Source organism: Cyprinus carpio, chromosome B2 (genome assembly GCF_018340385.1).
Source record: "Cyprinus carpio isolate SPL01 chromosome B2, ASM1834038v1, whole genome shotgun sequence".
Taxonomy (NCBI): Eukaryota; Metazoa; Chordata; class Actinopteri; order Cypriniformes; family Cyprinidae; genus Cyprinus; species Cyprinus carpio.
Window position 1 is genome coordinate 2,561,604 of NC_056598.1, and position 12,853 is coordinate 2,574,456.

The following is a 12,853-nucleotide window of genomic DNA, read 5'->3' on the forward strand; positions in this document are numbered from 1 at the left end:
AGAGTGTTCTCTGTCCGGCCCAGAGAACGACTTATCTTGGGATCGTTTGGGATTCGATCATGATGCGGGAACAACTGTCTCCCGCTCGGATCGAGACCATTCAGCAGACCATGAGGAAGGTCAGGCTAGTCCAGGATCGCACTGTTCGTCAGTATCAAAAGATGTTAGGTTTCATGGCTTCAGCATCCACGGTGATTTCTTTGGGGCTGTTGCACATGAGACCGTTTCAGTTGTGGCTAAAAGCCAGAGGATTTCATCCAAGAGCCAATCCTCAAAGGCAAATAAAAGTGACACACCGCGGGCTTCGTACACTATCTCTGTGGCTCAGACCCCGGTTCCTTGCCTTGGGTCCCACTCTAGGGGCACCATGTCATCGCAGACTGCTAACGACAGATGCCTCCCTGATGGGCTGGGGAGCAGTCTTGGATGGCCACCCAGCTCAAGGGGAATGGGGGGGTCATCAGCTCAATCTGCAAATCAATTGCCTCGAGCTGATGGCCGTATTTCTGGCTCTGAAATGTTTCCTCCATCATTTGAGAGGTTGTCATGTCCTAGTATGGGTGGACTACACAGCAACAGTCTCTTATATAAATCACCGGGGGGTCTGCGCTCACGCAATCTGAACAAGATAGCGAGGCAGATTTTTCTTTGGGCCCAGGACAAGCTCCTGTCACTCAGGGCAGTTTACATTCCGGGGTGTTTGAATGTGGGAGCGGATTTACTGTCCAGACAGACACTACCGACAGGGGAATGGAAACTCCACCCAGAGGTAGTGAAACAGATTTGGGAAAAATTTTACAAAGCAGAGGTGGACCTCTTCGCCTCCCATCAGACAGCGCAATGTCCCCTCTACTTCTCTCTGAATCACCCAGCCCCCCTGGGTCTGGATGCGATGGCGCACACATGGCCCAAAATGCGCCTGTATGCATTTCCTCCAGTTTCTCTGCTCCCGGGAGTCCTAGCCAGAGTTCGCCAACAAGGGTCTTGCCTCTTGCTGATAGCGCCACGTTGGCCGAATAGAGTATGGTTCTCGGAGATAATATCTCTCCTCGACGGCTCGCCATGGGCGATTCCGGAGAGGAGGGACCTTCTGTCTCAGGCAGGGGGCACGATATTCCATCCCACTGCCGACCTGTGGAATCTTCATGTTTGGCCCCTGAAGGGTACCAACTGAGGAACACAGGGCTTTCGCCAGGTGTTATTGATACCATTCTTAGTGCTAGGGCTTCCTCCACCAGACAGAGTTATGCCAGTAAATCGGGTGTCTTTGACAGGTGGTGTGTGGTTCACAATGTAGATCCAGTCAACTGCCATATTGCTTTAGTTCTGGACTTCATGCAAGAGAAATTGTCAACAGGCACATGCCCTGCTACTCTTAAGGTTTATGTGGCCGCTCTTTCAGCTTGCCACGCCTTGATTGACGGGATGCCACTCGGGAGACACCCTCTGCTCTCTCGCTTTCTTCGTGGGGCCAGACGACTGAGGCCTACAGTAAAAACCAAGACGCCTTCTTGGGACTTAGCTATAGTTCTCGAGGGTCTGGTTGAAACCCCCTTTGAACCTTTAGAGTCAGCGTCTGATAGACTTCTAACTCTGAAAATGTTTTTTCTCATGGCAATAACTTCTTTGAAGAGAATTGGGGATATGCAGGCTCTGTCTATCTCACCATCATACTTAGACTTTGCCCCAGGGAGCGTGAAAGTGATTCTGCATCCTCATCCTGATTACCTGCCTAAGGTTCCGTTTTCGGCTGTACATCCGGTCATTCTAGAGGCCTTCTGCCCTCCGCCGTTCACAACGCCGGAGCAGGAGAAATCTTATAGACTGTGTCCAGTCCGTGCTCTTCAGACTTACGTCCACCGCACTAGCCAGTGGCGTAAGTCAGAGCAACTGTTCGTCTGTTATGGTGGTGGTAACAGAGGAGCAGCTGCCACCAGGCAGACCATGTCTCAGTGGGTCAGGGATGCTATTGCTTTGGCTTATGAGGCGCGCGGTCAAGCTTCGCCTATAGGTCTTAGAGCTCACTCCACAAGGGGGGTCGCCTCCTCTAGTGCTTTAGCAAGGGGTGCCCCCTTACAACAGGTTTGTGATGCGGCAGGTTGGTCCTCTCCGCACACATTCGTAAGATTTTATAGTTTGGATGTCCATGCTACTCCGGGCTCTCATGTCCTTGAATCAACATCACAAGCTAATGTCTGAGGCCTTCTTGTGGTTTGGTAGCACACCTGCACAACCTTAGGGGTCCAGACATTTTCAAGCACGGCGGCGTGGGTATTCTCGTTCCCAATGCGCTGAGCAGCGCAGCATCGACTGAAGCTTTCAAAAGGGAATGTTCCCGGTTACTTAACTGTGACCTTGTTCCCTGAGAAAGCGGAACGAGATGCTGCGCTGCGTTGCTGTACTGAAATATGTCCCAGGACTGCTCTTCAGACAAAATGTCCTGTTGATGCACCTGTGGCTTATCTATTTATAGCCCGTGTTGCGGGTGCGCTCTGATGACGTCATCAACCGAGGCTATATTACCACCGGGTCAATTCTATCGAGGTGTTACACACATTATTCACAGCTGGTCACGAACAAGACGTTTCCCAATGCTGAGCAGCGCGGCATCTCGTTCCGCTTTCTCAGGGAACAAGGTTACAGTTAAGTAACCGGGAACGTTATATAAACAAGCAATTGGAAATTAAAGAATGTGGATGAAAACTAGGTTAAAATAAATTACACTTCTCAAAACTGTTGTGAAAGCTTCTCATAATAAAAGTTAATGAAGACAACAGCCCTTGAATGAAGCCAGAACTAAAGATGACCGCAGGACATTTCTGGAAGAGCATAAAACTCTGGTTGATATCCATGAGTTCAGCAGTCATTGCATGCTAAGAATATGAAACAACAAAGTACTCAATGTGAATACTTTAATTGACATATGATTGCTGTTGAACATAGAGGACCAAAATGTATGTATTCTACTTTGTGGTGAGTGTTCCATGTTGGAATGTTGTTTTATTTTGTTTTGTTTGTTTTGGTCTGTGTGACTCCACCCATTGCCAATTTACCCAATAGTATTCCCCCGGTTGCCAGTTTATGAAAAAACACAGCTTATTACATCCATGGAAGATTCACGAAGTGAGTCAAAGATCACAGATTTTACCTGATTTAAAAAGCCTTGGCATCCATCTGAAACGCTCTACGACCAGAGGAATATTAAAATGCAGGTAGGCTAAATCAACTGAGGCTCATCCACTGTCAGTTGCACGCGATCCTGTTGCGTGTCCTCAATCTGGCAACCCGCCTGATCTCCAGTCTGAGGAAGAGATGGCGGGAAAATGACTCTCTTTTAAAGGGTTACTCCACCGGGAAAATGAAAAATTTTGTCATTAATCACTTAGCGTAAGTCAGAGCCAACTGTTCGTCTGTTATGGTGGTGGTAACAGAGGAGCAGGCTGCCACCAGGGCAGACCATGTCTCACTGGGTCAGGGATGCTATTGCTTTGGCTTATGAGGCGCGCGGTCAAGCTTCGCCTATAGGTCCTAGAGCTCACTCCACAAGGGGGGGTCGCCTCCTCTAGTGCTTTAGCAAGGGGTGCCCCCCTTACAACAGGTTTGTGATGCGGCAGGATGGTCCTCTCCGCACACATGTCGTAAGATTTTATAGTTTTGGATGTCCATGCTACTCCGGGCTCTCATGTCCTTGAATCAACATCACAAGCTAATGTCTGAGGCCTTCTTGTGGTTTGGTAGCACACCTGCACAACCTCAGGGGTCCAGACATTTTCAAGCACGGCGGCGTGGGTATTCTCATTCCCTATGCGCTGAGCAGCGCAGCATCGACTGAAGCTTTCGAAAGGGAATGTTCCCGGTTACTTAACTGTAACCTTGTTCCCTGAGAAAGCGGAACGAGATGCTGCGCTGCGTTGCTGTACTGAAATATGTCCCAGGACTGCTCTTCAGACAAAATGTCCTGTTGATGCACCTGTGGCTTATCTATTTATAGCCCGTTGTTGCGGGTGCGCTCTGATGACGTCATCAACCGAGGCTATATTACCACCGGGTCAATTCTATCGAGGTGTTATACACATTATTCACAGCTGGTCACGAACAAGATGTTTCCCAATGCGCTGAGCAGCGCGGCATCTCGTTCCGCTTTCTCAGGGAACAAGGTTACAGTTAAGTAACCGGGAACGTTATATAAACAAGCAATTGGAAATTAAAGAATGTGGATGAAAACTAGGTTAAAATAAATTACACTTCTCAAACTGTTGTGAAAGCTTCTCATAATAAAAGTTAATGAAGACAACAGCCCTTGAATGAAGCCAGAACTAAAGATGACCGCAGGACATTTCTGGAAGAGCATAAAACTCTGGTTGATATCCATGAGTTCAGCAGTCCATTGCATGCTAAGAATATGAAACAACAAAGTACTCAATGTGAATACTTTAATTGACATATGATTGCTGTTGAACATAGAGACCAAAATGTATGTATTCTACTTTGTGGTGAGTGTTCCATGTTGGAATGTTGTTTTATTTTGTTTTGTTTTTTTGGTCTGTGTGACTCCACCCATTGCCAATTTACCCAATAGTATTCCCCCGGTTGCCAGTTTATGGAAAACACAGCTTATTACATCCATGGAAGATTCACGAAGTGAGTCAAAGATCACAGATTTTACCTGATTTAAAAAGCCTTGGCATCCATCTGAAACGCTCTACGACCAGAGGAATATTAAAATGCAGGTAGGCTAAATCAACTGAGGCTCATCCACTGTCAGTTGCACGCGATCCTGTTGCGTGTCCTCAATCTGGCAACCCGCCTGATCTCCAGTCTGAGGAAGAGATGGCGGGAAAATGACTCTCTTTAAAGGGTTACTCCACCGGAAAATGAAAATTTTGTCATTAATCACTTACCCCCATGTCGTTCCAAACCCGTAAATGCTTCGTTCGTCTTCAGAACACAATTTAAGATATTTTGGATGAAAACGGAGGCTTTTGACTCTCCCATAGACTGCCAAATAAATAACAGTGTCAAGCTCCAGGAAAGTATGAAAAGCATCGTAAGAATAGTCCATCTGCCATCAGTGATTCAAACGTAACGTTATGATGATCGACGAGAATACTTTTTGTACACGAAGAAAACAAAAATAACGACTTTATTCAACAATTCCTCTCCTCTGTGGAGGAAAGTATACAAAAAAGTATTTTTGTTGCTTCATAACATTATGGTTGAATCACTGATGGCAGATAGAGTATTCTGACGATGCTTTTCATACTTTCCTGGAGTTTGACACTGTTATTTATTTGGCAGTCTATGGGAGAGTCAAAAGCCTCCCTGTTTTCATCCAAAATATCTTAAATTGTGTTCCGAAGACGAACAAAGCTTTTACGAGTTTGGAACGACATGGGGGTAAGTGAATAATGACAAAATTTTCATTTTGGGATGGAGTATCCCTTTAATATTTTGAATTTGGACTGCAGTTCCCATTTCAACCACTAGCTGTCACGGAACCTTTAACTACTCGATTTATTTTAATTTTTTCTCAAATCTAAATATGGAGTTGGATTTACATTACAGGTAGTAATGTTGTAAATAATGTTATTTTTTGTTATTTTTTTTTTTTGCACAGACTGATCATTTCACTTTAAAAGACCTCATATATATATATATAGTCAGGGCCACAGATATTTTGTGTTGCCTGCTGTTTTTGACTCTCAAAGTGACGGTAGCCATTGACTTTTATGAATCACCAAGGATCACAGTTTCAGCAAAAACTCTTCTTTACTGTTCTACTGAAGAAGAAAAAAAAATCACCTACAAAGGCTGAGTACATTATCAGGAATTTTTCATTTTTGGGTGAACTGTCCTTTCAAGGATATGATGGCAAAAGATTTTTTACTCACTTTCGAAGACCATTTGCAAAAACAAACTTAATGTGCAATACCATAGTTTTATTATTGTTAGTTTACAGTGTCACGGTGTATAGTATACAGTAACTTTATCAGCATCCTTCAGCAGATCCAGCCGTTCTATGGTTTATACATTCCATGGAAGGTGACTGGAGACATGATGTCAACTTCTGCTCTTGCAATCTCCGACAGGTCCTTAGCATTCAAGATCAGGCAAAATGTAGGTCTCTGGGCTCCAGGGGACACCACAATCGTCATTAGGACACCTGTTAAGCAATGAAGCATTCTTATTAAAGTATTAGTAGACTGGTAAGGTTAGGGTTAGGTGACATGTTCTTGCAAAGTTACTTACAGTCAGTAGGATGTGTGTTATGGAACGTCAAAATAAAGTGTCACTCAAAATACAAGCTACACAACATATAATATCTCTAAATATGACTAATGTCACGCACCATCATCCTCATCCACTCCATCGGGGTTCTGCACAAACAGCGGCTCTGAAGGGTACGAGTCCGGTTCCTGCCAGACCCAGGTCTCCTTAGTCTTCACATTCAGCTTGCAAATCTACGAATCATCAAAGACAGCTTAAAAAAATGCATTCTTCAACACTTAACCAGCTGCCCTGATTATTCATACCCTGTCAGGGATAAAGTGGTTGAGGCCCAGCGCATAGGCGTAAGTGTAATTCTTTCCGTTGTTCATTTTGTAGTTGATCTGAGGAAACTCGAAAGCTTTGGGATTGAAAACAAATGACAGAACATTACTGTAAGTTTTAATGTCCAGCTTAATTTGCACATTAAGGGTATAAAGGATATATAAAGTTTGTGGTACCTTGTCGTGGACCAGAGAAAAGCACCTCAGGCTCCAGCCAAATGGTCCCATCAGCCCTCATTGTGGCCGTGGCGGTAGTGTACGGCAGACAGACCAGATTCTTGCCCTGCTCCTCCTATGAGAAATCAGTGTTAAAGATCAACCTTGAAGCATCAGGATTTTCCTTAAATATACCCATACAGCAAAACAGATTTTTTCAAATGTGTTAAAATAAATAAATTTAAATTAACTGTCAAAAATGTTTCAAAATATAAAGTATACTGATACAACTATTTGAAAATCTGGAATCTGAGGGTGCAACAAAAATCTAAATATTGAGAAAATCATCTTTAAAGTTGTTCAAATGAAGTTCTTAGCAATGCATATTACTTATCAAAAATTAAGTTTTGATACTTTTACGGTAGAAAATTTACTCAATATCAACATGGAACACGATCTTTACTTAATATCCTAATTATTTTTGGCATAAAAGAAAAATCTATAATTCTAACCCATACAGTGCATTGTTGGCTATTGCTACAAATATACCTGTGCTACTTATGACTGCTTTTGAGCTCCAGGGTCACATATTTTAAAAATAATTTTAAATGCATTTATGTTTTTAACACATGTGAACATAGCACACATTTAAATAAAGACATTTAATAAAAATCAGCAAGGAACATACTTCACAAAGTTAAAAAAAAATAATAATAATAATTATATAATATATATATAATATACACATATTTTGCAGTATAGGTAAAATATAAATCTTAAGCATTTTTATTATTTTCTTTTTACCCTGTAGGGATCCAGAGGAAGCACGTATCGCCTGACTTCCGGCTGAGGGGCAATCATGGCATTTCTTTTCACCTCATCCCAGTTTGCACGGAGGTTTGCCAGCCACAGGTAGTTGTAGACAAATTCAAAGCTGAAAAAATGACCTTATTATAAAAATTATATCACCTGAAACCAGTTGTTGAATGTAAATGAATAATAATATATGCACAACTTAACCCATGCTTATTAAATATTCCTGATTAAAGTCATCAGAAATTACAGTTGCAAACTTTTCACCTTGAAATGTCAGTTTTAAAATCATACTGACTTCTAATAAGGCTCTGATATGAATAAATAATATAAAATAAAATAAACAATTACATATGCAGAAAGCACATACTTTGTGCTCCAAATTAAGCCTAAAATGCCAAAAAAATAAGCTTTACTAAGGATAGATCGATTTCTGAAAGCATAAACTTAAAATTAAATTACAAAATATTAACAGTTAAATATAGTAAGCAAATTCTTAAAAAATAAAATAAAATACACATACAGTTTTATTTCTCACATTCTCATATTTATTGTTTATGTGTTTTTGTGAAGTCACGATTTTGCTATAATACTGTTTTGATCTGTTTGCTATATGCAAAAGTTACTATTTTTCATAGTGTGATTTTTGGAGAACTGTATTAAAACTATATTCAGCTTGAACACAAACATCATTATTATTGTTAATAATAATATCGGTATACGGAATGCACAACAGTTACAACATAAACCAAACCACAGTCTCACTTCAATGATGTTTTGACCACTGAGCTACGAAACATGCCTGGTTTGAATTTCAGAAATCACCTCACCTCACACTATCCACTGTACGTACAGTAGCTGCTTTAATGCGAGAACATCATTGTGCGGTACAGTACTCACCCTTTCCAGGCACACAGGTCCACAACGATGAAGCCTGAGTCCTCGTAGCAGTTGATGTGATGGAAAAGACCCATCGCAGCGGTTCTGAATTTATAGTCAATGTATTCTCCTGGATGCTTCCTCGCAATGTGTATCCAAGTCTGCAGAAATGAACACAACAGACACATCTAAGGTTCAAAAGCTGCATGCAGCATTGACTGTTCTGCTCATGAAACATTAGCATCATCGAGGTCGAGAAACGGGAACATACGCCTTTCTCCTCGTCAGATTCAAAGCAGTCCATATAGTTGGATCCTCGGATACTCCAGGCGCTCAGGAACTTCAGCAGGTGGATTTTAACAGGCGTCTCAACAAACACAAAGTAGTTTTCTGTCATCCCAAAACTAGGAAGAGAAAGACGTAAGAGGAACAGGTTTATCGGCTCCAAATATTGCACATCCTGCATGTAAGCAATAAAACACACACCTTCCAACAACAACAAGAAGGTAATATTGTTTAAACACTATATTTACAAAATGAAATGAAATAAACACTGCATATGAGCAGCACGCATTAGTGTGTAACTGCAGGTTTATTTTTCTGACTACACACTTATATGAGCTACACAATAAAGTTTCTTTATATTATTATTATTATTAACAAAGTAAAATCATAAAATAACCTTTGATAAGTTGTGATTACTGTATACTCACAGTTTGTGGAAATGATGTTTTGTTTAATACAGTTAGAAATGTAATAAAATATATATTTGTTGTTGAATACTCACAGTGTGTTCTCATACTTATTGTTTTATTACTGTAATGTGTTTTTTTTTTACTCTGTTTGCTATTCACAAAAGTTACTATTTATTATTTTTCAAAGTGTGATTTTTGGGGAATTTTATAAAAAAAACTATGTACAGTTCATTATAATGATTAATTACAATATTACACTGTAAAAAAAAGATTTTTCGAAATTGTGAATAAAACAAATATAGCCTATTTGAGTGTGTTTTAAAGGAAAAAACTTTATTTTTTTCTACATTATAATTCATTAATTAGTTATTACTTGCTATTTCTTTGTGATTAACTGTGAAATTTACCAGCATTTTCTAAGTGAATACCGTTTCATTTTTTTTTTCTTCATTGTAATGTATGAAAGCCAGAACGATATATATAATAATAATAATTATTGTCCTTGTTTGAGTAAATTATGTTTTAGACACTATATTTTCAACATTTCTCTGCCAATAGAAATAGTTCCAAATGCAGAATAAATAAATGCATGCATAGGTACCTGTGCACGTAGGATGGCTTGAACCTTTCGGCACTCGGGAACTGAACAACCACCTTGGATTTCTCAATGGGGTCTGATTTGTCTGGAAGAGTGTGTTGCCATTTAACCAAACACATTAGTTCTCATTTAACCAGCATTCATTAAACATTGCTCCGTGACTGTAAGAGCACTTACCTTTCTGTTTAGGTGGGATTCGGACGATATTGTAGGCCAGCGAGGCTCCCTTCCCCATGCAGTTTCCGATGTTGTAGACCGTGCCGTCCTTCTCGATGTGCGGATGAGCCGTTACTCCATTTATATTCACATAGTCACACAGGTCAACTTTTGAAATGATCAAGCAATATTTCTTCCAATGCTGGAAAGATCAATATTTAAATCAATGCACATTAAGTCTTTGTCTTACCTTTTTCAAGGTTTCCAAGGTTTCCACATTGACTTTAGTGATGAAATTAGTCTCTGTGACAGCATAAAAATCCTCTCCAATGGGGTAAACATTTACCAGGCAGTTGTCTGTCACCTCAACGCCTTTGAAATACGTAAAGAACCTGACAAAAAAGACAAAATGTGAAAATGCTGATGCACCAAACCTGTAAGCGTTATCTCCTGCCTGCTGAATCACAGCCATTAATAATCAGACCTGGAGAAGATGTTCTTGCAGGGATCTGGATAAGCACAGGTTCCAAACTCAGTGATTACCACACGTTTCTCCGTCATAGCGCGAACATAAGCATCTGTTTTGACAAACCTGTGAGAAAAAATGCCAAGGATAACAGGGTTATTAAATAAACTTAAAACTGAAAGAAAACTGTAACAATAAATAAATAAATAAATACAAAATAATTTCAGCTAGTTGCCAAAGCAACATATTAATTTTAATTGAGTTTATACTAAATGAACTAAAACTAAAATGAAATTAATTAAAACCATAAAATAAAATCTACAAAAAAATGTAACTTGTGAATAAAAAATTATATATATATATATATATATATATATATATATATATATATATATATATATATATATATACATAACAAATTACCTAAAACTTTTACTAAAAATTACAAATATTAATAAAAACATCAAAAAATGTATAAGTTTTATATTAGTTTCTTTTAAAGAGTTAACTGGAGCAGGAAACGGCACAATAACATAAAGATTATTTGATTGATTATTAAATAAAATTATTAAAACTTGAACTGAAATGAACTGATATGGAATTAAATTAATTTAAATTAAAAATAAATAAATAAATAAAAACAGATTAAAAATATTTTTAAAAACTATAATAGTATTTTAATACCAAAATATCACTTGATGAGTTTTATATTATTTTCTTTTAAAGATTTAACTGAAGCAGGAAACATCACAATAACGTGAAGATTGTGTGACGTACTTGCGGAAATACGTGACCTGTCCATTGCTGAAATCAAACTTGTGCATGAGGGCCTGGCCATCGAAGAGATGGTAGAAGGGCTCCGACCCGACCTCAAACAGACCGGGACCCAGACGGAGCAGACTGCCTTTAATAAACGAGGGGATGCGACCTACGAACAACACACATTATGCACAAGTGCTTTTGTGTTGTCTTTCTTTCAGAACTGTAATGATTAACCGTGCACAGGACATGATGATATATTGACCACGTGAGGTTAAAATGCAATTCCGGCTGTTTCCAGACTAATTTTCCAGACAAAATAATATATATAAAATTACAAAATAAAAATATAAAAACTGCAAATGCACAGTTACAAATAAATGTTCATTTGGGAAAAACCGTTTGGTTTTTGTCAGGTCAAACAAGCACATCATCTTTTCCTTCTAAAGCATTTTTTTTTTTTTTATGGAAGTAATTTGAGTGGTTGATATTAAGATACATTTACAAAGAAACATCTTTCCCTCAGAATATTTTCAGTCAAAAATATGCCAAAAAAGTCATGAAAATACCAGTGACGGTTGCTGGAAGAGGTTCGTTCAGCTCCTCCACAGTCTCAAAGATTTTCTTATAGCCTCCAGCAGGGTGCTCAAAACTGAAAAGTGAGAAATAAAGTCTATTTTACAGTACGTGCGTATACATGTATTTACAGTGTACCTACAAGGTAAGTACACGGAGTAGGGTTAGGTTTAGTGGTAGTACCTAGTTATTACCTTGTTATTGTAATTACTATAATAAGTACATAGTATGTGCATGAGGAACAAGACTGTAAATAAAGTGCTACCCAATTTTTAAATACACAGAAAGGAAAATCAGAGAGAATCCGTGCATGTTTTTGCCAATTTACAACATCACTGCAGACATGTTTCCAATGACTTAAACAGCATAAATCATAAAGCTTGTGTTATACAGGAGAAGGTCTCTTACCGGCTAACCATGATCTCTGCTGGGACAGTGTCGCGTCTGTGACTCGGCTTGTTCTTGTTGGTTTGTCAGCAGAGCCCTGAGTTTATGGGTTTTTATACTCTATCCTCTTACACAGGTTTACTCTGACTTTGACCACTGCTACTAAACAACGAGCCCATTGTACAAGAGCCTGAGATTCCTTTACAATAGCCATTCCTTCAAACAGGATTTGAGATTTTCACGCAGCTGAAAGCCGTGATGCAATCAGGTGCACAAAATGTGATTGTACAATGTAAGAAACAGAAATGAGCTGAAATCAGCTGAAAAAACACCCAACAAAGACTTTATTCAGCTAATAATAACTTTGAAAATCATATGTAGCGGTTTTCATAATACTGCACACGTGTAACCGAGGTTTAGAATATTTCCACATGGGTTTTTAAATCTTTCAGGAGAATATAAAAAAAACTGTAAAATAAAATAAAATAAATAGGGCTGTCAAATGATTAATCACGATTAATCACATCCAAAATAAAAGTTTTGTTTACATAATATATGTGTGTATACTGTGTATATTTATTATGTATATATAAATACACAAATGCATGTAATATTTAAGAAGAATATGGTTATGTTTTATATATTAAATATATTTATAATATATATATTTATACATGTAAATATTTTCTAAATATATAATTTTGTGTGTGTATTTATATATACATAATAATATACCCTGTACACATACATAGATTATGTAAACAAAACTTTTATTTTGGATGTGATTAATCGTGATTAATCATTTGACAGCCCTAAA

General features: G+C 38.8%; 1 protein-coding gene across 1 annotated transcript; it reads right to left on the bottom strand.

The window, feature by feature from the left end:
• Positions 1 to 5,924: 5,924 nt before the first annotated feature.
• Positions 5,925 to 12,233, bottom strand: rpe65a (retinoid isomerohydrolase RPE65 a). The gene is made up of 14 exons (XM_042717718.1): positions 12,058 to 12,233; positions 11,643 to 11,725; positions 11,092 to 11,242; positions 10,333 to 10,440; positions 10,099 to 10,240; positions 9,870 to 10,017; positions 9,696 to 9,777; positions 8,671 to 8,803; positions 8,421 to 8,560; positions 7,512 to 7,641; positions 6,729 to 6,843; positions 6,534 to 6,628; positions 6,350 to 6,461; positions 5,925 to 6,163 (listed from the first exon to the last, which is right to left on the bottom strand). Exons 1-14 carry the CDS (start codon positions 12,066 to 12,068, stop codon positions 6,018 to 6,020), a joined length of 1,596 nt encoding a protein of 531 aa, XP_042573652.1. The 5' UTR covers positions 12,069 to 12,233; the 3' UTR covers positions 5,925 to 6,017.
• Positions 12,234 to 12,853: the final 620 nt, after the last annotated feature.